The 27,618-nt window shown below is 39.0% G+C and overlaps 1 protein-coding gene across 2 annotated transcripts in view; it reads left to right on the top strand.

Moving 5' to 3' along the window:
• Positions 1-27,618, top strand: part of FBN2 (fibrillin 2) — a 289,154-nt gene that overhangs the window by 213,911 nt on the left and 47,625 nt on the right. For both annotated transcript variants that reach the window (XM_089677738.1, XM_089677742.1), the window contains exons 38-48: positions 2,408-2,476; positions 3,712-3,837; positions 3,941-4,066; positions 11,700-11,852; positions 14,511-14,579; positions 16,494-16,619; positions 19,628-19,753; positions 21,645-21,770; positions 23,579-23,695; positions 24,499-24,627; positions 27,245-27,364. In XM_089677738.1, the coding sequence (XP_089533864.1) occupies positions 2,408-2,476; positions 3,712-3,837; positions 3,941-4,066; positions 11,700-11,852; positions 14,511-14,579; positions 16,494-16,619; positions 19,628-19,753; positions 21,645-21,770; positions 23,579-23,695; positions 24,499-24,627; positions 27,245-27,364 (1,287 nt within the window). The remainder of the gene's footprint in view (positions 1-2,407; positions 2,477-3,711; positions 3,838-3,940; positions 4,067-11,699; positions 11,853-14,510; positions 14,580-16,493; positions 16,620-19,627; positions 19,754-21,644; positions 21,771-23,578; positions 23,696-24,498; positions 24,628-27,244; positions 27,365-27,618) is intronic.

The following is a 27,618-nucleotide window of genomic DNA, read 5'->3' on the forward strand; positions in this document are numbered from 1 at the left end:
CAAGAAAAATATCAGACAGAACAGCTTGCAGGATTGTGAGAAAAACAATTCAAAACCCACGTTTGACTGCACGATCCCTCCAGAAAGATCTGGCAGACACTGGAGTTGTGGTACACTATTCCACTATAAAGAGATACTTGTACAAATATGGTCTTCATGGAAGAGTCATTAGAAGAAAACCTCTTCTACGTCCTCACCACAAAAATCATCGTTTGAACTTTGCAAATGAACATATAGACAAGCCTGATGCATTTTGGAAACAAGTTCTGTGGACCGATGAGGTTAAAATTGAACTTTTTGGCCGGAATGAGCAAAGGTACGTTTGGAGAAGAAGGGGCACAGAATTTAATGAAAAGAACCTCTGTCCAACTGTTAAGCACGGGGTTGGATCAATCATGCTTTGGGGTTGTGTTGCAGTCAGTGGCACAGGGAACATCTCATGAGTAGAAGGAAAAATGGATTCAATAAAATTTCAGCAAATTTTGGATGGTAACTTGATGCCATCTGTGAAAAAGCTGAAGTTAAAGAGAGGATGGCTTCTACAAATGGATAATGATCCTAAACACACCTCGAAATCCACGGGGGATTACATCAAGAGGCGTAAACTGAAGGTTTTGCCATGGCCTTCACAATCTCCTGACCTCAACATAATTGAAAATCTATGGATAAACCTTAAAAGAGCAGTGCGTGACAGACAGCCCAGAAATCTCAAAGAACTGGAAGACTTTTGTAAGGAAGAATGGGCAAAGATACCTCAAACAAGAATTGAAAGACTCTTGGCTGGCTACAAAAAGCGTTTACAAGCTGTGATACTTGCCAAAGGGGGCAGTACAAGATATTAACTCTGCAGGGTACCCAAACTTTTGCAGACGCCATTTTTTTGTTTTCTGTTATTTTGAAAGTGTAAATGATGGAAATAAAATCTAACTTTTGTTGACATATTATAAGAATGTCTAATCTGCAATTTGATGCCTTTTGGAGATTTTTCCATCTTTCCTTCCTTCTTTATGCACATTAATACAAATTTTTAGCTGGGGTGCCCAAACTTTCGATTCCCACTGTAAGGGCTCATTCACAAGTACAGTGGACACTACTGCTCCTCTGCAAAGCGATCCAAGTGTGTTTGACAGATGGTGATGAGGTGATATGTTGCCTCCTCACCACCTGATTTAAACCCATGATTGCCATGGAAAGCACGTGATTGTGACACAGTAGTACGGCAATTAGAGGTTTAAATCCGGTGTGAGGAGATGACACTGGCCGACACAGTGCCCGGTGATCTTTGACTTCTCTGATGTAGTTCAGGTAGATCTCTATCTCTTTAAGGTTGCCTACTCCTGTTCTAGTTAAATCTATTATTTAAGCTCTGCAGTCACTATAGTTTAAATAGTATAGTATAGCAAAATTTGTAGCAGAGATGAAGAACTAGGAAATAAGGAGAGGACTTTCTGCTTCTGCAGGTCAGTGAGATAAAGCAGAAGAGAGGACATGAAAAAAGCATTACAGGTCCAAATCTTGACTTTTGTTTACTTTTATTCAATAAAACACTTGATAGAGTTTAAAGATTAGTGTACTTTTAGTACAAAGTACACTTTCAGGCAGAAATCCCCTGTGGCACTGGCCATTCCTGTACTTGCAAAGGGTCTAAAGGTTTCCAGATACATATCTTGAAAGCTTAAAGTGTCACTAAACCCAGGACCCTGCATTCACTTTATCAGGTCTCCCATAGTACACAGAACATGGAAATGCAATTATCTTAGTAAATATAAACTGCTAAATAAATACCTTTTCTCATCAGCAGTTAGAGCAGTCTTGTGACTTCTATCAGTGTCCAGCAGAGCACATGTTAAAGCTTAAAGGAGGAGTTTTTATTCTGCTGTCGGAGGATTCAGGACCCCTGATCTCTGTCTGGACAGTGCTGATTGGCTTTGTGCTGATCACACACACTCTTCCAAGAAAAAAAAAACCTCTCTGGCAATACACACCAAACTGAGCATGTGCAGAGTGACTCCAAACGATATGTCTTATCAGGAGATAGGAGGGGGGCACTAGAAGTAGGGGAGGATTAGAGAAGTCTGGATCAAACAGCTTTTTTACACAATTCAGAGGATTAACAACTTAGGTTCCACAGTGAATTTAACAAGCTTGCTTTACTGCATATACAGACTTATTGTGGGTTTAGAAAAACTTTAGACATTAAGATTTCATTCTCTCTGTTAAGTGTGAGGGGCTGTTATGTTGAGGATATTTTTATTTTTAAGTATCCTTGGTCACAATGTTATTTACATACAAACACATTTTAATTTCTTGTCAAGTGCAGAAAATCAATTATATATCATATATTTTAAATGTTTTAAAACAAGATTGGAATTTGCCTTTAATTACTAATAGATCTTGTTGTTTTTAGCCGAGTACAATACATTGTGCCCTGGAGGAGAAGGATTCAGACCCAATCCCATCACCATTCTCTTAGAAGGTAAGAACCATTATGATGGCCTCATAAGCAGCAACATTCTATATTAGATGCTTTACTGGTGTACTTGGAAATTGCTTTGTGAATTGGCAGATCTCATGGCTGTAGTCATAAGGTACCCACAGACATGATATGAGTGATGCCCAATTCACCTGATTCCAATCTCTTTGGATGTTTGTACACTTCACTGGTCATTTTTGCTTACCATTTGGGAGGGGGGAATGGTTATGGACCAAGTTGGATATTTGAGAATGATTGCCTCAGTTAAAGCAGAACTACAGACTTTTTGGTTAATTTTGGATAGAGTACAGGAGAGATATATCCACTGACAGTTTTTTGCCATCTGTGTCCAGTTGGGGAGATTTAACTTCACTTCCTGTCCTATAGCCAAAAACATGAAGTGGGAGGAAATCTTTGCAAATTAAAGGAATTCCTTGGAACTCCCAGGTCACCAGAACTAGTGTCCCCATTGAAGATTTTCTGCTATTACTTTTCTGGGGACAACCCAAAAGTTTGGGATTTTCTTTTACACTTTCATTGATAATGGTAAACAGGCCAAATAGAGAGGGTGAATCTCCCTAACTGGGACACAGACTAATAAAAACTAATAGATGTATAGATGTTATAATCCATCTCCACACTACTAAAACAAAAAAAAAAGTTTTACCTTTAGTTATATTTAAGAAAAGCTTTAGTTGCTAATATAAGCTAGCACAGGCAATGCCCAACCATTGTTCCTGCTTCATTGACAAAAATACACACTAAATCTGAATCTGCTAATTTAGGTTGCTACACTATAATATTTGTGGCCAGATGTTGGCAAGTTAGCTTTCACTGCTAGGCTGCAAACTTATTGGCATTTATACACCAAAGTAAACCCAAACCTATAACATATTTAGGCTTCACACAAAAATAAATACATTCAGATTTATCCTATATTCCATAGAAATGTTATGTTGTTATAGTATGTGATCATATTATGTTAATAGTGATCCAGAGAAAACTCATTCCTACAAAGCATCTAAAATACAAAAAAACTAAAAAAATAGTGCTATTGCATCATTAAAAAAATGTTATGTATGGTAAAATGTTCAATTCATAGTATGAATTGATATAAGATACAACAAACATCAATGTGATATATTTGTGGATTAAAATTTTTCTTTCATGGTTTACACATGTAAAAAAAATGATTTCTACTTTAATTGATATACATGCTGTTTCTGTTATATTTAAAGATATTGATGAATGCCAGGAGCTGCCGGGTCTGTGCCAAGGCGGTAACTGTATAAATACATTTGGAAGCTTCCAGTGTGAGTGTCCACAAGGCTACTACCTCAGTGAGGAGACCCGCATATGTGAAGGTGATTGCAGCTAAAGAGTAAACCAGATGCCTTCATTAGTTTCATCATGTCCCTGATGGTTAAAATGTTTCTATGACTGAATTTTGTTTAATAATTATTGCAGATATTGATGAATGTGTCACAAGCCCTGGGGTCTGTGGACCAGGAACTTGCTACAATACATTGGGAAACTTCACATGCATATGCCCTCCAGAATACATGCAGGTCAATGGTGGACATAACTGTATGGGTAAGGAGCCATTTTATTTTATAGTCTCTTCTGCAATGTGCTATAGAAAAGCAATATATACTGCTCCAAAAAATTAAAGGAACACTTTAAAAAACACATCAGATCTCAATGGGGAAAAATATCATGCTCAATATCTATAGTAATATGGACTGGGTAATGTGTTAGGAACGTAAGTATGCCCCATGGTTTGATTGAAACGAAAATTATCAACCTACAGAGGACTGAATTCAAAGACACCCTGAAAACCAAAGTTAAAAAATTATGCAGCAGGCTAGTCCATTTTGCTGAAATTTCATTGCAGCAATTCAAAATGGTACTCAGTAGTTTGAATGAACCCCGCATGCTTCTATGCATGCCTGACAATGTCGGAGCATGCTCCTAATGAGACAATGGATGATGTCCTGGGGTATTTCCTCCCAGATCTGGACCAGGGCATCACTGAGCTCCTGGACAGTCTGAGGGGCAACCTGGCAGCGTCAGATAGACCAAAACATGATATTCCAGAGGTGTTCTATTGGATTTAGGTCAGGCGAGCGTGGGGGCCATTCAGTGGTATTGATTCCTTCATCCTCCAGGAACTGCGTGCACCAGGAGGAACCCAGGACCCACTGAACCAGCGTAGGGTCTGACAATAGGTCCAAGGATTTCATCCTAATACCTACTGGCAGTCAGGGTGCCATTGTCTAGCCCAGTGGTCGGCAAGCCGCGGCTCGCGAGCCACATGCGGCTCTTTACCCACTCTAATGCGGCTCTTCTGTGTGCCGGGCGCCTGCTCCCCTCCCTCCTCTCGGTCGGCCGCTCCCCTGCCTCCTCTCGGTTGGCAGCCCCAAAAGTCCGCGCGGACCTTTTAATTCGGCCCGCGGATGTGGCTGTCAGGATGTGTGTAGGCGGGGCAGCGTGCCGAACGTGAGGGGAGGGGAGCTAGGCTCCTCTCACAGTCCGCCCTGAAGACCCGAACGGCGCGGGAAGACAGCGAGAGGAACGCAAAAGGTAAGTGAATTGACACGGGGGACTTGGCTTACTAGAAGGGGGGGGGGGGGATAGTACTGTGGGGGATGAAATACTATATGAGGGATGAATTACTTTATGAGGGATGAATTACTATATGGGGGGGTGAAATACTATATGAGGGATGAAATACTATATGAGGGATGAATTACTATATGAGGGATGAATTACTATATGAGGGATGAAATACTATATGGGGGGATGAAATACTATATGAGGGATGAATTACTTTATGAGGGATGAATTACTTTGAGGGATGAATTACTATATGGGGGGATGAAATACTATATGGGGGGATGAAATACTATATGAGGGATGAATTACTATATGAGGGATGAAATACTATATGAGGGATGAAATACTATATGGGGGGATGAAATACTATATGAGGGATGAAATACTATATGAGGGATGAATTACTATATGAGGGATGAAATACTATATGGGGGGATGAAATACTATATGGGGGATGAAATACTATATGGGGGGATGAAATACTATATGGGGGGATGAAATACTATATGGGGGGATGAAATACTATATGGGGGATGAAATACTATATGAGGGATGAAATACTATATGGGGGGATGAAATACTATATGGGGGGATGAAATACTATATGGGGGATGAAATACTATATGGGGGGATGAAATACTATATGGGGGGATGAAATACTATATGAGGGATGAAATACTATATGGGGGATGAAATACTATATGAGGGATGAAATACTATATGAGGGATGAAATACTATACGGGGGATGAAATACTATACGGGGGATGAATTGCTATGGGGGATGAATTACTATATGGGGGATGAATTACTATGGGGGATGAATTACTATATGGGGGATGAATTACTATATGGGGGATGAATTACTATGGGGGATGAATTACTATATGGAGGATGAATTACTATATGGGGGATGAATTACTATATGGGGGATGAATTACGATGGGGGATGAATTACTATATGGGGGATGAATTACTATGGGGGATGAATTACACTATGGGGGGTGAATTACTATATGGGGGATGAATTACTATGGGGGATGAATTACTATATGGGAGATGTATTTTCAGTTTTAAAAATGTGGCTCTCAAAATAAATTTCAATCATGGTTTTGGCGAGATTTGGCTCAGTTGAAAAAAAAGGTTGCCCACCACTGGTCTAGCCTGTAGAGATCTATGCGTCCCTCCATGGATATGCCTCCCCAGACCATCACTGACCCACCACCAAAATGGTCATGCTGAATGATGTTACATGCAGCATAAAATTCTCAATGGCTTCTCCAGACCCTTTCACATCTGTCACATGTGCTCAGGGTGAACCTGCTATCATCTGTGAAAAGCATAGGGCACCAGTGGTGGACCTGCCGATTCTGGTGTTCAATAGCAAATGATAGTTCTATGGTGCTGGGCAGTGAGCACAGGGCCCACTAGAGGAGGTTGAGCTCTCAGGCCACCCTCATAAAGTCTGTTTCTGATTGTTTGGTCAGATACATTCACACCAGTGGCCTACTGGAGGTCATTTTGTAGGGCTCTGGCAGTGCTCATCCTGTTCCTTCTTGCACAAAGGAGCAGATACCAGTCCTGCTGATGGGTTAAGAACCTTCTATGGAGCTGTCCAGCTCTCCTAGAGTAACTGCCTGTCTCCTGGAATCTCCTCCATGCTCTTGAGACTGTGCTGGGAGACACAGCAAACCTTCTAGCAATGGCACATATTTATCTGCCAACCTGAAGGAGTTGGACTACCTGTGCAACCTCTGTAAGGTCCAGGTGCCGCCTCATGCTACCGGTAGTGACACTGACCCTAGCCAAATGCAAAACTAGTGAAAAAAAGTCAGAAAAGATGAGTAGGGAAAAAAATGTCAGTGGCCTCCACCTGTAAAACCATTCCTGTTTTGGGGGTCATCTCATTGTTGCCCATCTAGTACACCTGTTATTAATTTCATTAACACCATAGCAGCTAAAACTGATTAACTCCCTGCTACTTAACTGACCAGATCAATATCCCAGGAGTCTAATTGACTTGATGCTATACTCTGATTAAAAAGTGTTCCTTTAATTTTTCTGAGCAGTATATATAAAGCATGTGATGAATCACTTTTTTCAGTGACCTGTGTGCAGCATATATGCATTCTCTCCTTAGCACCCAGGTGCTTTAACCCCTTAGCACCCATTCCTCTGCACATATGCACAATTACCCCACAGTGCTCAGTCCTCAGCTCACGTTCTTTATGTCCTCCATGCTCAGTCCCTAGAAAAGTATGTTAACCTCTCAGCATCCAGTATCCAGCTAATACAGGTTAACCCCCTCAGCACTCAATATCCAAAATACATCCTCTACCCTTTCAGCAAATATTCTTCTACTTATGTCTAATTGTTATGTACATTAACCTCTCATATGCAAGTACCCAGTGCAGGTGCATTTACCCCTCAGTAGCAACTCCCCAGTACATCTGTAATAAACCCTCCATATCCAACACGTGTGTTAATCCCTGAAAACCCAGTCTTCAGCGCATATGTGATAATTCTTCACATTTTATCAGTGCAAATATCAAATATCAGTCTCATCTTCATTGATCCTGGTCCAATGGTAAGTTCAGCTCCACTGTCCCATTTCCTGTTCAAACAGTCCCTGGCAACAGAGCCATTCTCCATCTCCCAAGTCCCCAGCACTACCTCCGCTGTTACTGCACTCCATGATACTACTAATGACCTGATTAAGTTTTGCTTTATCCTTTACAACCACCACTGTCACCAGATCCACTGACAGACTCCTCCTTTTTCAGTTTCAGTATCATCCCCACCCCCTTTACACTCTGTGGTACTGCTGATCATTGCTACCACCACTGTCCCAAAATAACCTGCTTCGATTTTAGTCGGCCCATTTTCTGGACTCTGATTGAACTGTTTGGCTCCCCTGCTGCTGCATTATTTTCACTGTGAATGGGTGCCAAATGCATTATGAGGCACAATAATCTACCGGTGACATTCACCTGTAAGAGTATAACCATATTTTTTAGCCGCCATTTGTGGTCAGTAGATTTAGTATTCTGCCTACTATCATACCCTGGAATGGGCTCACTAGCCAGCCAACAAAAAACGAACTAATCTGATACGTGTGGGCCCCAGCTGCCTGTGTTTCCCAACTACAAGGCATATTATAGCAATGTACAAAAAAAAAAGGCTCATCTGCAAACAGTCCTTTCTTATAGCTACAGCAGCACATCAGAAGCCCTGATATTGCATTTACGCTGTGATATTACAAGATGTTTTGTTTTTAGACAGTATGTGCGTATATGTGTATATACAGGTGAAACTCAAAAAATTAGAATTTCGTGCAAAAGTTCATTTATTTCAGTAATGCAACTTAAAAGGTGAAACTAATATATGAGATAGACTCATTACATGCAAAGCAAGATAGTTCAAGCCGGGATTTGTCATAATTGTGATGATTATGGCTTACAGCTCATGAAAACCCCAAATCCACAATCTCAGAAAATTAGAATATTGTGAAAAGGTGCAATATTCTAGGATCAAAGTGTCCCACTCTAATCAGCTAATTAAGCCATAACACCTGCAAAGGGTTCCTGAGACTTTAAATGGTCTCTCAGTCTGGTTCAGTAGGAATCAAAATCATGGGAAAGACTGCTGACCTGACAGTTGTGCAGAAAACCATCATTGACACCCTCCAAAAGGAGGGAAAGCCTAAAAAAGTAATTGCAAACGAAGTTGGATGTTCCCAAAGTGCTGTATCAAAACACGTTAATAGAAAGTTATGTGAAAGGTAAGTGTGGAAGAAAAAGGTACACAAGTAACAGGGATGACCAAGAGGATTGTCAGGAAAAGGTCATTCAAAAGTATTGGGGACTTTCACAGGGAGTGGACTGAGACTGGAGTCAGTGCATCAAGAGCCACCACACACAGACAGATCCTGGACATGGGCTTCAAATGTCGTATTCCTCTTGTCAAGCCGCTCCTGAACAACAAGCAACGTCAGAAGAGTCTTACCTGGGCTAAAGAAAAACAGACCTGGTCTGTTGCTCAGTGGTCCAAAGCCCTTTTTTCTGATGAGAGCAACTTTTGCATCTCATTTGGAAACCAAGGACCCAGAGTATGGAGGAAGAATGGAGAGGCACACACTGCAAGATGCTTGAAGTCCAGTGTGAAGTTTCCACAGTCTGTGTTGATTTGGGGAGCCATGTCATCTGCTGGTGTTGGTCCACTGTGCTTCATTAACCTCCCTTGAGGTATTCCCGAATGTAGCTCGGGGTAAAGTTTCAGTACCACAAGCGGTAACCCCGAGCTACACTCGGGCTTACCATGCGGCGCTGCTCCGTGATCCCTTGATCACTTACCGTGTCCTGCGCTCTCGCGATGTCCCTCCTGCAGTGTCCCCGGCAATGTAATCCGGCAGATGCCGGCATTTGTCATCTGGGTTCCGTCCCCTGCGAGCGTCGGGACGTACGGGGGACAGAACGGCGGGAAATTTGAAAATGCCAAAAAGTGACATTCACTAAAATCGCTAAAATCACATAGTAAAACATTACTGTATCAAACCATTTCACATATATTTTGTCCCGAGTGCTTTGTCCTGTGCCCTGCCTGCATTTTTACTGTTCTTTCTGCCTGGAAACTGAGAAACGTCCATGGCGTCCAAAAAACGTCCCTTTATGTCAAAAGCGGTTTTAGACCAGCTAGAGAACAGCGATAGTAAATTAGAACCACTTGCAGAATTGAGTGATAATGATTCGTGGGGAAATTCGTCATCAGACACTGAAAACGATTTTACGACTTTGCTCAGTGATGTGCGAACTTGGCGCTACATTTCAAATTTCAGTGTTTTTGGTTTGATTATATTATTGAATTAAATTTATTATTATTATATTATTATTTTTTATGATTATGTATTATATTATAATTTATGATTTTGTGTTTCAAATTTTATAATACCCGGGATGTTTACTAGACTCTTGTTCGGACAGATTTCAGTGAGCTTTCCTAAAAATTACAGGCCTACAATAAAAAAAATCCATATTTCCATGCAAAAAAATGTACTGCTTTGAGCACAGAAATATGGACATAATCAGACCGCTAGGGAGGTTAAGTCCAGGGTCAACGCAGCAGTCTACCAGGAGATTTTGGAGCACCTCATGCTTCCTTCCGTAGATGAGCTTTATGGGGATGCTGACTTCATTTTCCAGCAGGACTTGGCACCTGCCCACACTGCCAAAAGCACCAAAACCTGGTTCAATGACCGTGGGATTACTGTGTTTGATTGGCCAGCAAACTCGCCTGATCTGAACACCATAGAGAATCTATGGGGCATTGCCAAGAGAAAGATGAGAGACATGAGACCGAACAATGCAGAAGAGCTGAGGGCCGCTATTGAAGCATCCTGGTCTTCCATAACACCTCAGCAGTGCCACAGGCTGATAGCTTCCATGCCATGCCGCATTGAGGCAGTAATTGCTGCAAAAGGGGCCCAAACCAAGTACTGAGTACATATGCATGCTTATACTTTTCAGAGGTCCGATATTGTTCTATGTACACTCCTTGTTTTATTGATTACATGTAATATTCTAATTTTCTGAGATTGTGGATTTGGGGTTTTCATGAGCTGTAAGCCATAATCATCACAATTAGGACAAATCACAGCTTGAACTATCTTGGTTTGCATGTAATGAGTCTTTCTCATGTATTAGTTTCACCTTTAAAGTTGCATTTCTGGAATAAATGAACTTTTGCACGATATTCTAATTTTTCAAGTTTCACCTGTATTGTGTATATATTATATTTATTTTTATATATATATATATATATATATATATATATATATATCTGTCAGGAATATAGGGGATTGTCATTTCTGTGTTGCCTGGATGTATCTTCCTTTATTACTTTTGAGTCATGGAGCTAGAACAAGCATGCTGCAAACAAGTGCCAAAAAGTGTTATAATTCCTTATCTTTATACTTATTCCAGGTCAATGGCTCATATAAATTGAAGCAAAGCATTAACATGACAGCCAGGGAATGAACATACTCCAGTGGAGAGATCAGCAATGTCAGCCTACACACAATAATTCTTTCATGATAGGTGCACTTCAACACAGTAGTGATGCCAGTACAGGCATTGATTTACATTCTATGGATAATCTCATGTTGTATTTTTGTTCTATGTATACTTATATGTGTATCATCAGAGAAATAGTTTTCCAAGGCGACCTGCCAATATAAATGTCTTATACCATGACTTAGAAAATGAACATAATTACCAAGAATTAAAATAATCGGGAATAAGGGGTCATATCTTTGTAATATCATGAATTTACTGTATTTGATGAATAATGACCTATTAAGCCTTGTATTGATATAGGTGATGATTGCATATTGCACGTGCATGTTGTTAATTCACTTCACCCATTATCTCATTTTTTCCTAGTATAATTTTTCATATTTGGCCTAAAGCTAACATATTCTAAACAGTCCTAAAGCATAGGCAAAACTATCAAATGTTTCTTGATTATAAGAAAGTCAAAGAAACAAGTTTGATTTATCAACGTTAAACAATGTTCAAAGAAGTGTCGTGAATTTATTTGCATTCTGATTGATGACAGATATGAGGAAGAGTTATTGCTACCGAACTTACAATGGAACTATGTGTGAGAATGAGCTTCCCTTCAATGTCACCAAGAAGATGTGCTGCTGTACATATAACATTGGTAAAGCCTGGAGTAAGCCGTGTGAACGATGCCCAACTCCTGGAACAGGTATAGAACCTAATTTTATAATATACTCTATCATCTTTTGATTATTCATCTTTCAGCTATGTTTGATGCAGGGGCAGACTGACCATTTGAAAACTCGGGTACTGCCCGAGGGCCCGGGGTCAGTAGGGGGCCCCATGAGATGCCCCTGGTACCTTTTTCATAGGTTTTTTTGAGTTTGGGCAAGGACACAGGGTCCCCATGATCCCCTATTGCCCGGGGGCCCCCTGAGTTGTCAGTCCGTCCCTGGTTTGATGTCACCCTGTAAAATCACATTGAGCATGCCTTTCTTTTTATTATGTACCATTGTTGTCATTTACATTGTACATGCTGTATTATCCTACTATTTTTCACTGTATACACCGTAAGATCCTGTAACTGTTTGACCGAATGTATGAGATCTTATCACAAGACCTGTTTATGCTTATCGTGACATACATCAGTAGGTCATTATTTAAACTTCTACCTTTGTTGGCTTTACACTATTTAAGAGATACAAGAACATCAAGTAACACGGTGGATGAGTTATGCATTGTTGTCACCTATAAGATTTATTTAGTTGAATTCAGGTGTTTATTAGGACTGGTGGCTTCTGCCCATGCCATAGGCAAAACAAGAGTAAAATGACAAAATTATCCATCTTTAGTAATGTAAACATACAGAGCAATCATAGGACCTATGTTGATGGGCTTTGGGCCTGTTTTGATTACATCACTTTGAAACACTTCTGAGGTGATTGAGCATTCACTGACAGTTTGACCTGTAATTTACCTCCTTCTGCATTTGGCTGTCTTCAATTGGGTTTTATACTGCCTACACTTGTATCGGAATGCAAAACCCAACAAAAGCCCATTGACACAGGCCCTAAAACATGATGCAATATAGTGCAACAGAAGAGAAGTTAGAAGCCTTTGCTAAATCCCGTAGGTGAAAATGAAGATAAAATGGGGATTGTTAAAAGCAAATTACATATACTGTATACTGTATAGTGGGGTAGTAACATTAGCTTAGCTTTTGTGGATCTGGTACAGCAAAGACACTAGGCCAGTGGAGATCAGTATGATGACTTAGTATGTCTGATGATTTTGCACCTCAAGAAGATATGAGCAACAAGAAATTTTCTTCGTTAAGGCATTTTGGAATTTATTTATTAAAGCTAGAGAGTGCAAAATTAGGATCACATGCATAGAAACCAATCAGCTTCCAGGTTTTATTGCCAAAGATTAGGTTAGAAGTTGATTGATTTCTATGCAGAAGCGAGCCAGATTTTGCACTCTTCAGCTTTAGCAAATAAACCTTTTTCTGCATCAAGACCAAAAGCTCTCTGCTCAGTGAACATTTGAACATTTGTGATAAATGGAAAAATGCTTTCTGGTTTCTTTTGTCCCCTGCCATGTTTATTTGCTGTTCCTATAAGCTGTACAGTCCATTTTTGTATATTCTAGATGTACATCAAATGTACTCATGCTCATCATTTCCATTGCTTTACATGGGCTAATGCATTAAGTGTATTAACATTCCATGGAAGTGACTGCCTCACTGGCAGTAAGCTAAGCAGGCAGGATGCTGTTCTAGGCGTAATTACAAATTGAAACATTCCCTCTCTACAGGGATTGCATTCTGTGGAGACAAGCTTCCTGCAACTGTGATTAAAACACAGCTCTATAATTATGTTAATGGATTTTGTAAATTAATTGTGCAGTGTCAGCAGGGAGCAATTTGGAAGTTTTGTCATACAAAGGAAAGAAGCCTGCCAGTTTATGAATGAAAGAAATCCCCCGTTTCTTACAAATAAAAGCCAAAGGCAACCTGGAAGCATTTTGCATTCAAGTCTTAAAAGATACCGATGGGGCAGAGGATACTCTCAACAGGATAAGTTTGAAGAGACATATTTATTAGTCTGTAAAGATAGCTTAAAATGCAAACAGAAGTTCCAGTATTAGAAGGAGTGGGATCCAGTTTTACTTGCTCTGGTGTTAAGAGTACAGGGTACATTTAATACTCTCAGTTCACTTTTTGCCACCAAAAACAGCCACCTTCCAAACTTCATACTCTTAGGCAAACCTTGCAACAGTGAAGTCATCTACTCATTTCTCAGGTTATGGGTCCAAAATACATGTGTATGAACAATCCAAATAAAATTATTTCTTAATCTAGTTTAATGGTACAGAGGGTAAAAAAAACACACATAGGATAGTAGCATATCCCACCTTGGTACATGCTTTAAGTTAAAAAATAAGTTCTCTAAGAAATCACATTTCAGGACTGAATCACCCACTAGCTTGTACTTTTGAGGCACATCTGCAAAGGGATCCCAACTGGAATAGACCCCTGACACAGGATGTCCTCCAACACAGCATGCTCATCCTCTTGCTGCAGTTGGAGGAGTCATCTTGCTGTGCTTTTCATAGATGGGAGGAGCTGTGACACTTTTACTTTGATTTGTTGCAGCTAAGAAGATATGGCTTAGATAAAAAAAAGTTTAAATAAAACAAATGTCCAGGGCTTTCCCACAAATATCCTTATGGGCAGTCCATTTTAGTGGTTTTAATTTTAAAACAAATGATGTCCTTGTGTTTTCCCCCCAGATTTATGTTTTCATTATTGGCATACAGTACGTAATCTCTAAATATATAATTCATAATATTTTTCCATTAACAGTTAATTTCAGGAATCTTTGTGGATCAATCCCTGGCTTTACATTTGATATTCACACTGGAAAGGCTGTAGGTAAGCTATGAAGTAAAATAATTATTTATCTCAGTTTCCACTGTTGTTTAAGTCTCCTACCTTCTACCACTGTTACCCAATTTAACTTTTTTTACAGTATTGTGTATAATTTTCTGTCTAAGTACATTTTTATTGAAAGTATTACATCAAAGCCACTGTAGTACACATTCAGAGTCCATGCATGCTGGCATAAAAAAAAAATGCCAGTGCCTTTGGCAGAAGCCAGACAACTGCTCTTGACTGATGGATTTGCAAAATATCGAGGCTAATACTTACCCCTAATCCATAAAAAACCACCACCACACTTCAGACTTTCCCCACCTAAATGACCACGCAACTCTCTTTTGATGTAAAACTAGCCATAGCAGCCATTTATTTAACATGACTCAAACATAACACTTTTTACAGTACACTCAAATAATAACTGACAGTAATGATCTCAACCGGGTCCAAGGTCTTCGAAGGCATCGTTACTCACATCACAAACTCGGCTGTATCTGACACCAAATGAAAAGGCCCCCAGCCGCTACTACACCGCCTCGGGGACAATACTACAGTTACGTAGTCCCAGGTACAGCCAACGAACTCCCACATTACCAACGTGACCTTATAATTGGGAAGGGACACCCATACCTACGATGGGCCCAACCCATAATCCAACAAATTGTCACTCCAGTACCGCCTTCAAAGACCCATCGACCCCTGCCGGCTGCCATGACAAAACAAACAGACAAACACCACGGGACAAAAAAGGCCATTCTGAACAAGAAACAAATTCAAGGAACCCACACAAAACAAACAACAGGACAAACACAAAAAACAAACCATAACCAAAACAGCAAAACAAAAATACGAAACAGCTCCAGGAAAGGAGGGCGGGAGAAACCACCACCGTGCTGGCACAAGCTCCGACTGACCTCCGACAAGACCCAACCCCCTTCCTAATCCTGGCAAGACCACCCCTCAATGTTGCGTACTCCAATCAGGTAAGTAACAACCCCTTACCTTCTGCATATACTTCCACCCAAAATACATGCTCCGCCTCATCTGCACTCCCCAGTCATGCTGGCCCTCCCTTTTAGCTTTGCTCAGTCCAGGCCTTGACTTAAAAATGCAAAACAGAAGGGTTTTTTTGCCTCTAAACACTGATCTTAAAGTGGTAGTAGACTCAGATTAAAAAAATTTTTTAAAAATCCCCTGCAAGGCAATATTATAATATGCTAGTATGCACTGCATACTATCACATTATGAAGTACTTACCTTAAAACTAAGCCCTCCAATGGCACGCTTTCACCACTGACAGGGTTTCCATCTTCCCCTGGTCTGCCTTCCGGGTTCACGAGTTCCGACCATCTGACTGGCTGAGCTGCAGTGATGTCACTTCTGCGCATGCGCACGGGAGTCACGAGCCATGGCACTGTGCTCTGAAGGAGCGGCACGGGTATGCTGTTCCTTCAGAGCACATGCGCTGGCTGTCAAAAACAGAGAAATATCTCCTAAGCGGTGCACGTTTAGGAGATATTCATTTTACCTACAGGTTAGCTTTATGACAAGCTTACCTGTAGGTAAAACTCACAAAGCGGACTTTACTACCACTTTAAAATATGCCACTAAATGCTCTAATGTGCATAGATACATGAGATAACATTGAGCTGCTCTCACATGCAAAACGCTAAACTCCTCTAGAAGCAGCTTTTTTTAAGCCAGTGTGCATGGACCCTTACAGGTGGGACTATAGTACAGTGTTGTTACATGAAACTACTTAGTTACATTTCAGTTCCAAGAGCCCAGTTAGGCTAAGTAGCCTTATAATATTGTGTATAATTTGTACTGAAAGGCAGAGGAATAACATTTATTATTTGATTTTTATATACCCCATTGATGTATGTCTGTTTTATTGTTTACTATTTTTAGATATCGATGAATGTAAAGAGATTCCAGGAATCTGTGCAAATGGAGTTTGCATCAATCAGATTGGCAGCTTCCGCTGTGAATGTCCAACTGGATTTAGCTACAATGATTTACTCCTCATCTGTGAAGGTATTCATTTAATTAGATGCAACAAATCTTTCCATTATTGTAAAATAAATCTTTCTCCATCTCATTATTAATATTATGCAGGTGGTAAATACAGTCTGAAAGAAAAAAGCCTTGAAAAGAAATAGAAATCATGGGTCTCCTCACTTGTTGGACTAGCAATTTCTGTATATAGCACCCAGCATTTTTTCATTGGCCTAATGCATATACAACGATGCCTCTTTATCACTAGCTTATACTAGCAGCTTATATTGCACTTACATAACTGCCCCCTTTTAATGTAACAATGCTGTTCAGTGGAATATCATAATCCACAAATGTTAGCCGCTCTATGTTGGTGGTCATTGGTGGGCGTGAATTGCACCACCATTAGAATGGTGATCAGTGGCTCCTTTGCTGCCTTCCTGCACTGCTGGAGCCCCCATTAAAAGGACTTTGAAGTATGGAACATCAATTGACAACAGTTCAGATGGTTAAGCTTTAGCAGGGAGGTGGCAGGGACATGTGGCTTTCCTTTTCCACTATGTGCAAGCAGTGTTACTTTGTCCTAAATGGACATAATTGTAATGTCCCTATATCCTGGCAGGCATAAGTGCCTCCAGTACTTGATGACTGCTGTTTATAGTTGTGCAAGGTTGTTTTCTTCTTTCTGCATTGCACACAATTCTTTTATTTTACAAACACACTAAAACAACATATATCTTGCACAGATAGAGTAAGTTACAAGGGAAACAGGCCTATCTCTAGGATCTGACTGAAATGGATTACAAAAAACTTTTGTTAGGCTATGCTAAGTGGACTCTCTGTTTTAGGTCAGCCTCAATGTTTCCTAGGCATAATGGACTGATTTCTGTTGTTACCTGGAATTGCCCTTTAGGGTTGGCTCACTGTATATGGGACAAGACTGGCAAATGTTCTGCTGTTAAACTATTAGTATGATGACCTATTCAAGTATGAAGCTCAAGCAGCTACACTGTGGGTTCTCAGAACACCATTGCTACCATAAAATCCAGAATCTTTCCAAATCCCTATTTATTTCAGCTGTGTATGGAAAGATGAACAGTAACCAAAATACTAATTTACTGAAAAGATTGTGTGAACAGCATGTCCACCAAAGTGGTTACATAACAGGACCATGCACTAAATCATCACACATAAAGTGTATATAAATAATACTTTATTATGTATCAAAAATGTAAGTGCAGTAATTGCCAATTAAAGACACAGAAAAAATTACTGTACACCAATATCCATCACCTCACCCCAGACAACTTTGTCCGTAGTAACATAAAAATGAAAAATAAAAAACTATGACGTCATGGTATGGCCATAACGGTTGTAAACATATCAACACAACAGCGTCATCTTCCAGTCATTTGTCAAAATACAGATATCAACAGGGTGCACCACCAGGATGCAGTGATTTGGATTTAATACCCATGGTAGTCCAATGATTTCTGAATGGGGACAAATGGAATAAAGCCCAAGAAGTGCCACTAAAGATGTAGTACACAGGCAGTCCTGTCACAATTTAGGATGATGTATTCAGTCCCACAGTATACTCACTGGACATACTACACAGATCAGTGGAATACAGGGCAAATACCTAACAGGCATTATTGAGAAAGAATGTAGCAGTTCACTGTATAAAGATAACGGCAATAGTGGACGTATCCAGTAAGTTCAGGTGAGTATAAGCATAGAACATACGTTCTAGTGGGAGCTCATAGGTAGTCCTCGCAGATGTAGCTTGGCTGTGTCACCAGCATGCCGCTGTCTAAGAAATCCATGTGGCTGTGAGCTCACGTCCGTTACACCTCCCATTGTTAGTGTGTGTAACCCCGATGGATTGAGGCCAACCCTGACATCACTGATGTATGATGACAACACATTTCGCTGTTGGGCGTATCTCAATCAGCTTCGTCAGGACCAATAGGAGACTTGGTTTCACATTCCTTTATAGCGGCTAGCACTGTCCCTTTATGCAAATATCTTGTTATCAAGCAAACCTATTGATTTTAATTCTATCAGATACTTACTATTACTCAATATACATCCAAATAAACCACAAGACACACATGGTAAGTAGTTTTTAAAAAAAAAATAGAATTTGTAAAACCTAAGTTGTTGAAGCTATTGGTTGCTGTTCCTCTACTGGGATATCCTGCAGATCATTGCTCCCAGAGCAAAATGCTATCATGCTGGTTTATAATATAATCAGCATATAGCTCTGGTGAGTGTATTCATTTCATCTGTTGTCGGATTTGCACATGGGTGTTTGTTTTCAAGATTGACATTAAGTTGATATTGGACTATCACTGTTATGGTGGCTGGACTTATGTTTATATTTATGAATTTATTTTTATTTATCCTTGCATGTTTTGTGAATAATTAGCATACTTTTTATTTGTACACTATTTTACCTTTTTTGGTTAGAGGTGCTGCTTATTATTTGATTTATTTTGAATTTTCTGTGGCGCCTCTTATATCTGCTACATGGTTTCATGTAGTATTGCTGAGTTGCCTTGTATGTACTGAAGACTAGTAATCTATTTTAAGTGGAAGGGAATGTATCCGTCTACATATTCATTTCTGAAAAATTAGAAAGTGGTGTTTGACCAATAGCATCATATAATGATTATATTGATTAAGTGAATTAAAAGCTAACAAAATAGTCTACAAAGACTTCTTAACTGAATATTTTGTAATTTGTGGGATGATGATCCCCTGGTAATTATCATTATATGGTGCATGTATATCCCCACATGACCTGTTGAGCACTGATGTATAGAATTAAAAGCTAACATTTGTACAGTTCCATATCAGTTAAAATATTATCCTCCTGCAAACCCACATCTAGAGAAAAAGTCAATTTTAACTTCCCCTAGTGTCTGAATTCACATTTAAAAAGACTTACCCCTAAATATGTGTTCATTAAGGCAGAATTGCTGGATAAGCAAGCCATTGTTTATTTGTCCTCAGCCTGAATGTAGCGTTCTTTGATATTTCAGACATTGATGAGTGTACCAGTGGAGACTACTTCTGCCAGAGAAATGCAGATTGCTTAAACAGTCCTGGGAGTTACCGCTGTGAGTGTTCTGCTGGATTCAAGCTCCTGCCCAATGGAGCCTGCATTGGTAAGAGAACACCTTGTAATGGGTTTTTTTCCCAAAGTGTACAATTTTCATAAATTACATTACATTAGCTGTCTGATGGAGTATAAATGATCTTGACCATATTTAATGCTTTAAAAGGCTGCTATCCATAGTTTAAAAGCTATTCAAATAAAACAGGCTGCAATAATATTTGTGGATATATATATATATATATATATATATATATATATATATATATAGTTTCCTGAACTGATCAGAGAAGAAGATATTTAAACTGAAGGTATTATAGAGAAAACACAGTTGAATTCATATCCATAAATCCCACTGAAGAAAAAAAACAAAATTTCTGTGCCCCTTTCTAGAAAAACAGATAACATTGCACCAAACATGTCAGCTTTCAATTTTCATCTTGTATTTACAGCCGGTAGCTCATTGTGTTGGTGGTTGTAAGGAAGTGCCAAGAGTTCTCAGCACTGATATATACAAGGCCCATGGAGCACAATTTTACAGAAATATTTATTTCTCTACAAGTATTATGCACATAGCTGGGCTGATTTACTAAAAGAATTAAGCATTCACTTTCAAAGCAAAGTTTCACTTTTTTCAAAGTGAATTTTCACCATATTAATAAATGGGGTGAAAATTCATTTTGCAAAGAATCCCCAATCATGTGCAAGTATATTTAAATACGTAACAAGAGTCTCACTAAGGATCAACATGCTACACCACATCCCAAAATATTGATAGAAAAAATGCTAAGCAAAAAACATGACTACCAGTTAACCAGTTATAGGATATTGTTTATCTTAGATCTGTGGACTCTCACATGCAATAGCCCTGGCAATGTTTATGGCTGTAATGAATATTGGTGTTACCATCATTTGCTTATAACTATACAATAGTGTTTTATATTAACTATGTTTTCATGTACTAAAAAAGAACAAAATTCCAGTTTTATATTTTGTGTGTGCAATTTACTGAGGGGTAACACCTAAAATATCCAATTTTTTTGCTTTGCATTTTTCTCTAGCAAAAATATTTAAAAACAACAGAAACGTTGCACATTGGATGACACAAATCAGCACAGTTTCACCTCATTCACTAAGCTAAGTGAATTCACAGCCAATTTGCATGGGACAGGGCTTAGCCGTTCTTTGTGTCAATGGACACACAGAGCCAGTTCAGGAGCGAGCACATACAAGTGCTATAGCCAGCGGTTTGCTATGGGGCTACTTGGCAGAGGGGAGGGACGGACAGCACAGGCGGGGGACCCTTTTCCTTGGGACTGTAAATATTAAGTTCCTGCAGTCTCTCTTGATAGGTTTTATCCCTCAAAACTTGCATCTTATAACCCATCTGTGGACTTGCCTACAACTGCAGCAGGTGTTGCGCCCATTTATTCCAGAAGAAGGTTCCATTTCCTCACCAAGGGCTGCATGATGCCAATGGTTTTGTATGTAGACTACCCTGTCACCACTAACCTACAGTAAAATGTGAGTGACATTTTTCATCCTGATTTGTTGTGTCACTTGCCATGTTCCTGGCAATTTTGATGTTGCCTTTTAGGGTGTATAGATATTACATTCTGAAAAAGTCTGACCCACAATAATGGCAAAAGTTACAAAAACTTGTACTTACATTAGAAACATAACATATGTTTATCTTTTTTCCCTGCTTGAAGGATAGAAAGGTCTCTTTGAAAATTAGTACACTGTCATAATAAATAACAGTGTACTGCACATAACATAGAACTGGTCTTTGTAAGAAGAATTAGGGATAAAGCCAACACTTAATGCATTTATATGCATAGAGAAAGTGCGTTTCCATTAGCTAATGGAAGCCTGAGGGTTGAACCAGTCTTTCCTCTTCATTTTCCAACAACATGTGTTTTATATGCTTCTCCATTCCACAGATCGCAATGAATGCCTGGAAATTCCCAATGTCTGCAGTCATGGCACATGTGAGGACACACTGGGCAGTTATCGCTGCATATGTAACAATGGCTTTAAGGCATCTCAGGATCGGACTATGTGCATGGGTATGTAGTTCAACAACTCACATAAAGCCTGGTACACAATGCTATGTGCTAATTTTTAAATTACATATTTACATAGTTACATAGGTAGTTGGTTTCAAAAAAGACACAAGTCCATCTAGCTCAACCAACAGGGGAAAAAAATAGAAAACCTCCATATATACAATCCTATACCCACAGTTGATCCAGAGGAAGAAAAAAACCCCAAATAAAGTATGATCCAATTTACTCCAGCAGGGGAAATCCTTTCTTATCCTCCAGGAAGAAATAACATTTAAACATCTCTATAAACATGGGGAAGACAGTAGCTAACACTTTTGCCTTGCAGCACAGAGGTCTTAGGTTTAAAGCTGAGTTCCAGGTATGGATTATTTTGCAAAGTACATTGGTTCACCTTGGGCCAATTAAGTATACATATCCCATACCTGTGGGATCCCTGTGGAAGCAGAGACTAACTGTAGTAGTCATTGCTACAACAAATATTGTCCCTACCTTCCAGTTCCCACACCGAGTTGCTGCCCTGCTGCAAAATAGACACAGGGGTCACTCACTCAGCACCAGGATCATTCACAGAACACCCTGTATTTTTTTAATCAATGCAAAGCATTCCCTGATTGGACAAAGTGGAGATTGTGATGTCACCATTCTGCCTCTCCACCTCGTGAAGTCAGAGAATACTTTGGATTTATTGAGAAAAATGGAAAGTGTTCTGTGAATGGAATTGATGCCTATTGAGTGACTCCCTGTGTTCACTATGCAGCAGAACAACTACTCTATATGGGACGCAGAAGACATCAAAGGTCAGTGTAATAGTGGTTGATACCACAGTGATTTTCTGCTTCCACAGGGATTCCGCAAGTATTGCCTAATGCATATACCTGGGATTCAACTTTAATTTACAGCCAGAAAAACCATCTGCATATGTAAATATTTAAACAGGCATATCCAGTCCACATGCCATCTAGAACAAATGAAACAGGTTGTCTGAAATTATTTCTATAAGTTGTCCAACGCTGATTTTAAACCTAGCCAAAAATAACCCAAATCACTGTCGAAAGTGTCTCAAGGCTGTTACATACTTGAAAATGCTCAAAATGAAAAGCAAATACATAAGTATTTACATTTATAGAAAAGTATTTAATCAATAAACCTTTTATAAATTGAAAAATGATAGGAAAAAGATTGCCATATGCAATTATTTTTACAAAGTATTAAAACAAATATTTTTTATACTTTAGGACTACCAACAATTTTTAAAAGTTGACCAGTCTGGCCTAAAAATAGCCATACTAGCAAACCAATTTTGAGACCCTATTGCCTCTACGTACAATATTCTAGTCTTTACACATGTTTGCAGAACATGTGGCACATTTTGATGTCTTCCAATAATCCATAATAAATGAAGGTCACTAGAGGCCTCCCTATGCTCAGTACTGATAAAAGAGTACATGCTGGAGTGGCTAATGGTGTAATTATGCCCCTCTGTAACCGCCAAGCCCATAAATATGTATAAGCATTTTACTGCTTTATGTATAATACTTAAAGGCAAATAAAACAGCACTGCCACCATCTTGGTGGAATATGTTTGGTTTCCCACCTCTGTACAGACCTTTTTATATACAGTACTTTAATCTCTGTGTTGTCTCAAAAAGAAATAGAAGACAAGTTGTGAATTTTTAGTTATTGCTGGACTACAACTATTTTCATTTTAGCCAACCAGTGTTTGAGCAAAATGCCAAACTGTCATGAAATTTACTTTAACCACAGCAGGAAGAATGTTTTCTCATGTTTCATGTGTATCTCCTTGGCAGATATTGATGAATGCGAACGCCAGCCATGTGGAAACGGAACTTGTAAAAACACAGTAGGATCATATAACTGTCTCTGCTATCCTGGATTCGAGCTCACTCATAATAATGACTGTATGGGTAAGTTTTTTTATGATATTAATGTCTTTGGAGATGTTCATAAGTACTTGTGGATACATTGTTAGGACTGCATGCTGTGTGAAACATAAATAAAGCACCAATATTTATTATTAAATGGTATGCTGTCCTACCTTGGAAATAGCAAGGTATTTCTTATTCTTAAATGTTAATTTAAAAGGAATACTGCGGCACCCTGTATAACAGTAGATTGCTCCCAGCTAGAAGCAACATTCAACAAGATATGAAAATGTTTTTTTACTGTATATATTCATTGGTTAGCTGGATTGGCAAATTCCACATTCTATGTTTCTTCAGTACAGGCTCTTTTTAAATCAAAAAAGTTAGATTGTTGAAAACCAAGTACAAGATAATTTACGTGCTCACTATTATCTGTATTATACTACTATTTGATGCTCACATTTCCATACCTTAAGTTAATTTTAAATATCCAACAATATGTGGGCTTAGTTAAATATTTCCAGGCAAGCTATTGTTATTACTAGATCAGAGATGAGATAAAAGTTTTACTGCAACCAACCTTTCACTTCCATATACTGTATATAGATTTTAGAATATACTGTACTTATACTGTATATTTCTTCATTAGTATCAGAGTAGGGGGTATAAACTTTTCATGTAATTTGTTTGTCAACCTACATCTTTGTGCATCTTTGTGTACATCTTTGTCTTTGTGCATATACCTGCAAGGTTTGTCTCTAGCTAAATCTGTATCATTCCTGAATGTGATAAACAGACACGCCAACATAGTAAGCACTTTTAAACACGTCATTTTTTTTCTTTAGACATCGATGAGTGCAGCTCCTTTACTGGCCAAGTGTGCAGAAATGGCCGTTGCTTTAATGACATTGGTTCTTTCATCTGTTTATGTAATGAAGGTTTTGAACTTACTCTAGATGGAAAGAATTGCATTGGTAAGATTTTTCAGATTTTGGTCTTTAATATCAATGTCACATATTTTTATCCACACTTAAATTTTAACCCCATATTTGTTGTAACTATTATCTTCCTCTAGTCTGTTAGATACATTACATGGGTTTTGGCCAATATCATTAGATAGTCCTACCTGCTGCAGTTTGAAATGAAGCTTATACCATATTTCCCACCACTTTCTACCTTCTGCTGCCTCTTCCTACTTCCTGAGTGCTGAGAGGGTGGGTCTCCCATCTTCAATCACATCAGTAGCAACACGTGTGAATTTTTTTTTGCCAAGTTTAGAAAATCATAAAGAATGAACTAGAGAGATGTTTTAATTAACTTCAAATATGAAATAACAAAATTAGCATTTAAAATGACTCCGAGCAAACAGTTGAGCTGCTGAGTGGCTGCAATTTGCACACTGGCATTCAGCTTGGTCATACCAACTAAATCCCTACCATTGGTAGTATCTTCTAAATCTAAATATGCACCTGTGACAATGCAGACTAGTATGTCCAGTGGTTCCATCCCCACCTTCTTTTTATGCTCACTGCACTCCTCCCTTTAGTGCACAGAACAGAATAATGTAGAAAAAGGCTTCAGTTAACTGCTTAGACAATGTCTTCTTTAACCTGCTGCTATATGTGACTGACAAACAGGTTAGTCAAATTCATAAACAACTGTAGAAATATGTCACAGATTAGCATGGTTCAAAATGGTAGGCATAGGCTAAGTCTATGGAGTCACCTTCTAAATACTGACTCACACACTGATGATGCCACATGTAATGACGTTTAATCAGTCAGCACAAACACACAGTGTGTTTGAAAAGTGATGGTGGGATGAAAACAGGCTTCTTTGGAGCTTGCACTTGGTTTGCATGAGCCTGGGGGAAATACAGTGGGTATGGAAGGTATGGTAGTGCCTCTTTTTTATGAATATGCAAACAGAAAGTCTAAAGAGTGTTTGCAAAAAACATTAACAAGGAGGTGTGGATTCTTTCATAATCTGAAAAAAAAAGTCCAAACACTGACAGAGAATGGGGTAGGTGCATTTCAGGCAGAATTGAATGAGAGGAACAGATCAGGATATGTTACATTCAGGTCCCACGAGATAGGCAGCAAACTCAGACAACAGGAACCAAAAGATTAGCTGGATTTAAAACCAAGAAAGCAAAAGAAATTTGCAAGAAGAGTACCAATGGTCACAAGCGGAAAACCCAGATACCAAGTGGAAATGGCACTTGACTAATCTTATCGGACACACTGGAGAGCAGATTCAGCTACCACTTTCCATAGACATACAACTAATAAATGTCTGGGGGGTAGGAGGAAATGGTGCCAACCACAAGAGCCAACCACATAAATGAGACACTATGGTGTAAATAAATTATAAATTAATTATATTTATACCAGTGTTTCTCAATCTTTTTACAGTCAAGGCACCCTTTAAAGTTCCGCACAATCTCATGGCACCCCATTCTAAAATGTAGAAAAAAACCTAAACTAATAGTTTTACATAATGAAGCAACATCCACACATGAAGGACACCCAGCATTAAAGGGGATTTATTCTTTCAAAGCAAACACACTCTTGCACGCTTGTACTGACTAGTATTTCAATGTTTCTCTTCTCCCTCTGTTTCTCTCCCTCACACTGCTAATGTGAACCCAGTGCTGATGGAGAGGGACAGAGGAGGGGCAAACAAGGATGCTGTGAAGGCACCCAATGTCCTCCTTATCAACTAATGATTAGAAGGTTGTAATAGTGCACAATGAAAAACTCTGACTTTGAGTAACTAAAAGACTGGCTGCATCCTCCTGGTTGCTTGTATACAATTTTTAGGCATTTTGGCAAGGCACCCCTGAACTTTGTACAAGTATGTATAAATGTATTTTGTTATTTATTTATTGATGTACACATTATCATTTTCTTGCATTTTGATTAATCTACTTACCTTATTTCCTATTCAAAATGATAAAACAATCCCAAGGAAGTGCAAAGTGTGTGCTTTTCCATAAATTTATTAAAATACATCTGTCTTTAAGGAATTATGGGAGCTGCCAACGCTGACCTCTACATTTGAAAGCATTGGTTCTCCTTCTGTCATAATGATAATTTTACTACAATGCTTCTTTAGTCACAGATCAGAGTCAATTTTAGAAATAATGAATTTTGAGACTTATCTGACACTGTTCTACAATTTGCTTGTTCTGGGTGACTCAAGAATATTGAAAATAGACACAGTGGGGGAGATTTACTAAAACCGGTGCACTCAGAATCTGGTGCAACTGTGCATGGTAGCCAATCAGATTCTGACTTCAGCTTGTTCAATTAAGCTTTGACAATAAAACCTGGAAGCTGAGTGGTTTCTACGCAGAGTTGCACCAGATTTTGCATGCTCCAGTTTTAGTAAATAACCCCCAGTCAGACAACAAGGATTTTAAAAAGGAGGCCAGCAAAAGTAGCTCTCCTTCTTCTCTATTATTTGGTGTACTATAATACTAGACATTAGCAATCTAATTTATCTCACAAAAAGAATTATAAGATCTGTAGCACAAGCTTTAGTCAATGGCTTATCTATTTTTTATTTTTTGTCTTGTATTTTTTTAAGATATCAATGAATGCATTGCTTATCCTGGCTCTTGTGCTCCTGGTACTTGTCAGAATTTAGAAGGCTCATTCAGATGTATATGTCCGGTGGGATATGAGGTCCAAGGTGATAACTGCATAGGTAAGTCCTGATAATACTTTATCACTCAACAGCAGTTCCGTTGATTTAAATGATGTATATCTGGTATATCAAAAATAAATACCATAATATTCATACATCTTGGGTGAGAGTGTATCGGGGTGGATTTATGAAAAATGTGGTAACATCTGAATCTCTGCCAAGTCTGCACTGTCCTCTGGACATTGTCTGACAGAACATGGGCTGATCCTTTAGCGGAAGATAGTCCGGATAGGAGATCATCCTGAATTTCATGG

Source organism: Staurois parvus, unplaced genomic scaffold (assembly GCF_062004578.1).
Source record: "Staurois parvus isolate SC_StPar_1 unplaced genomic scaffold, SC_StPar_1.0 ptg000014l, whole genome shotgun sequence".
Classification (NCBI taxonomy): Eukaryota; Metazoa; Chordata; class Amphibia; order Anura; family Ranidae; genus Staurois; species Staurois parvus.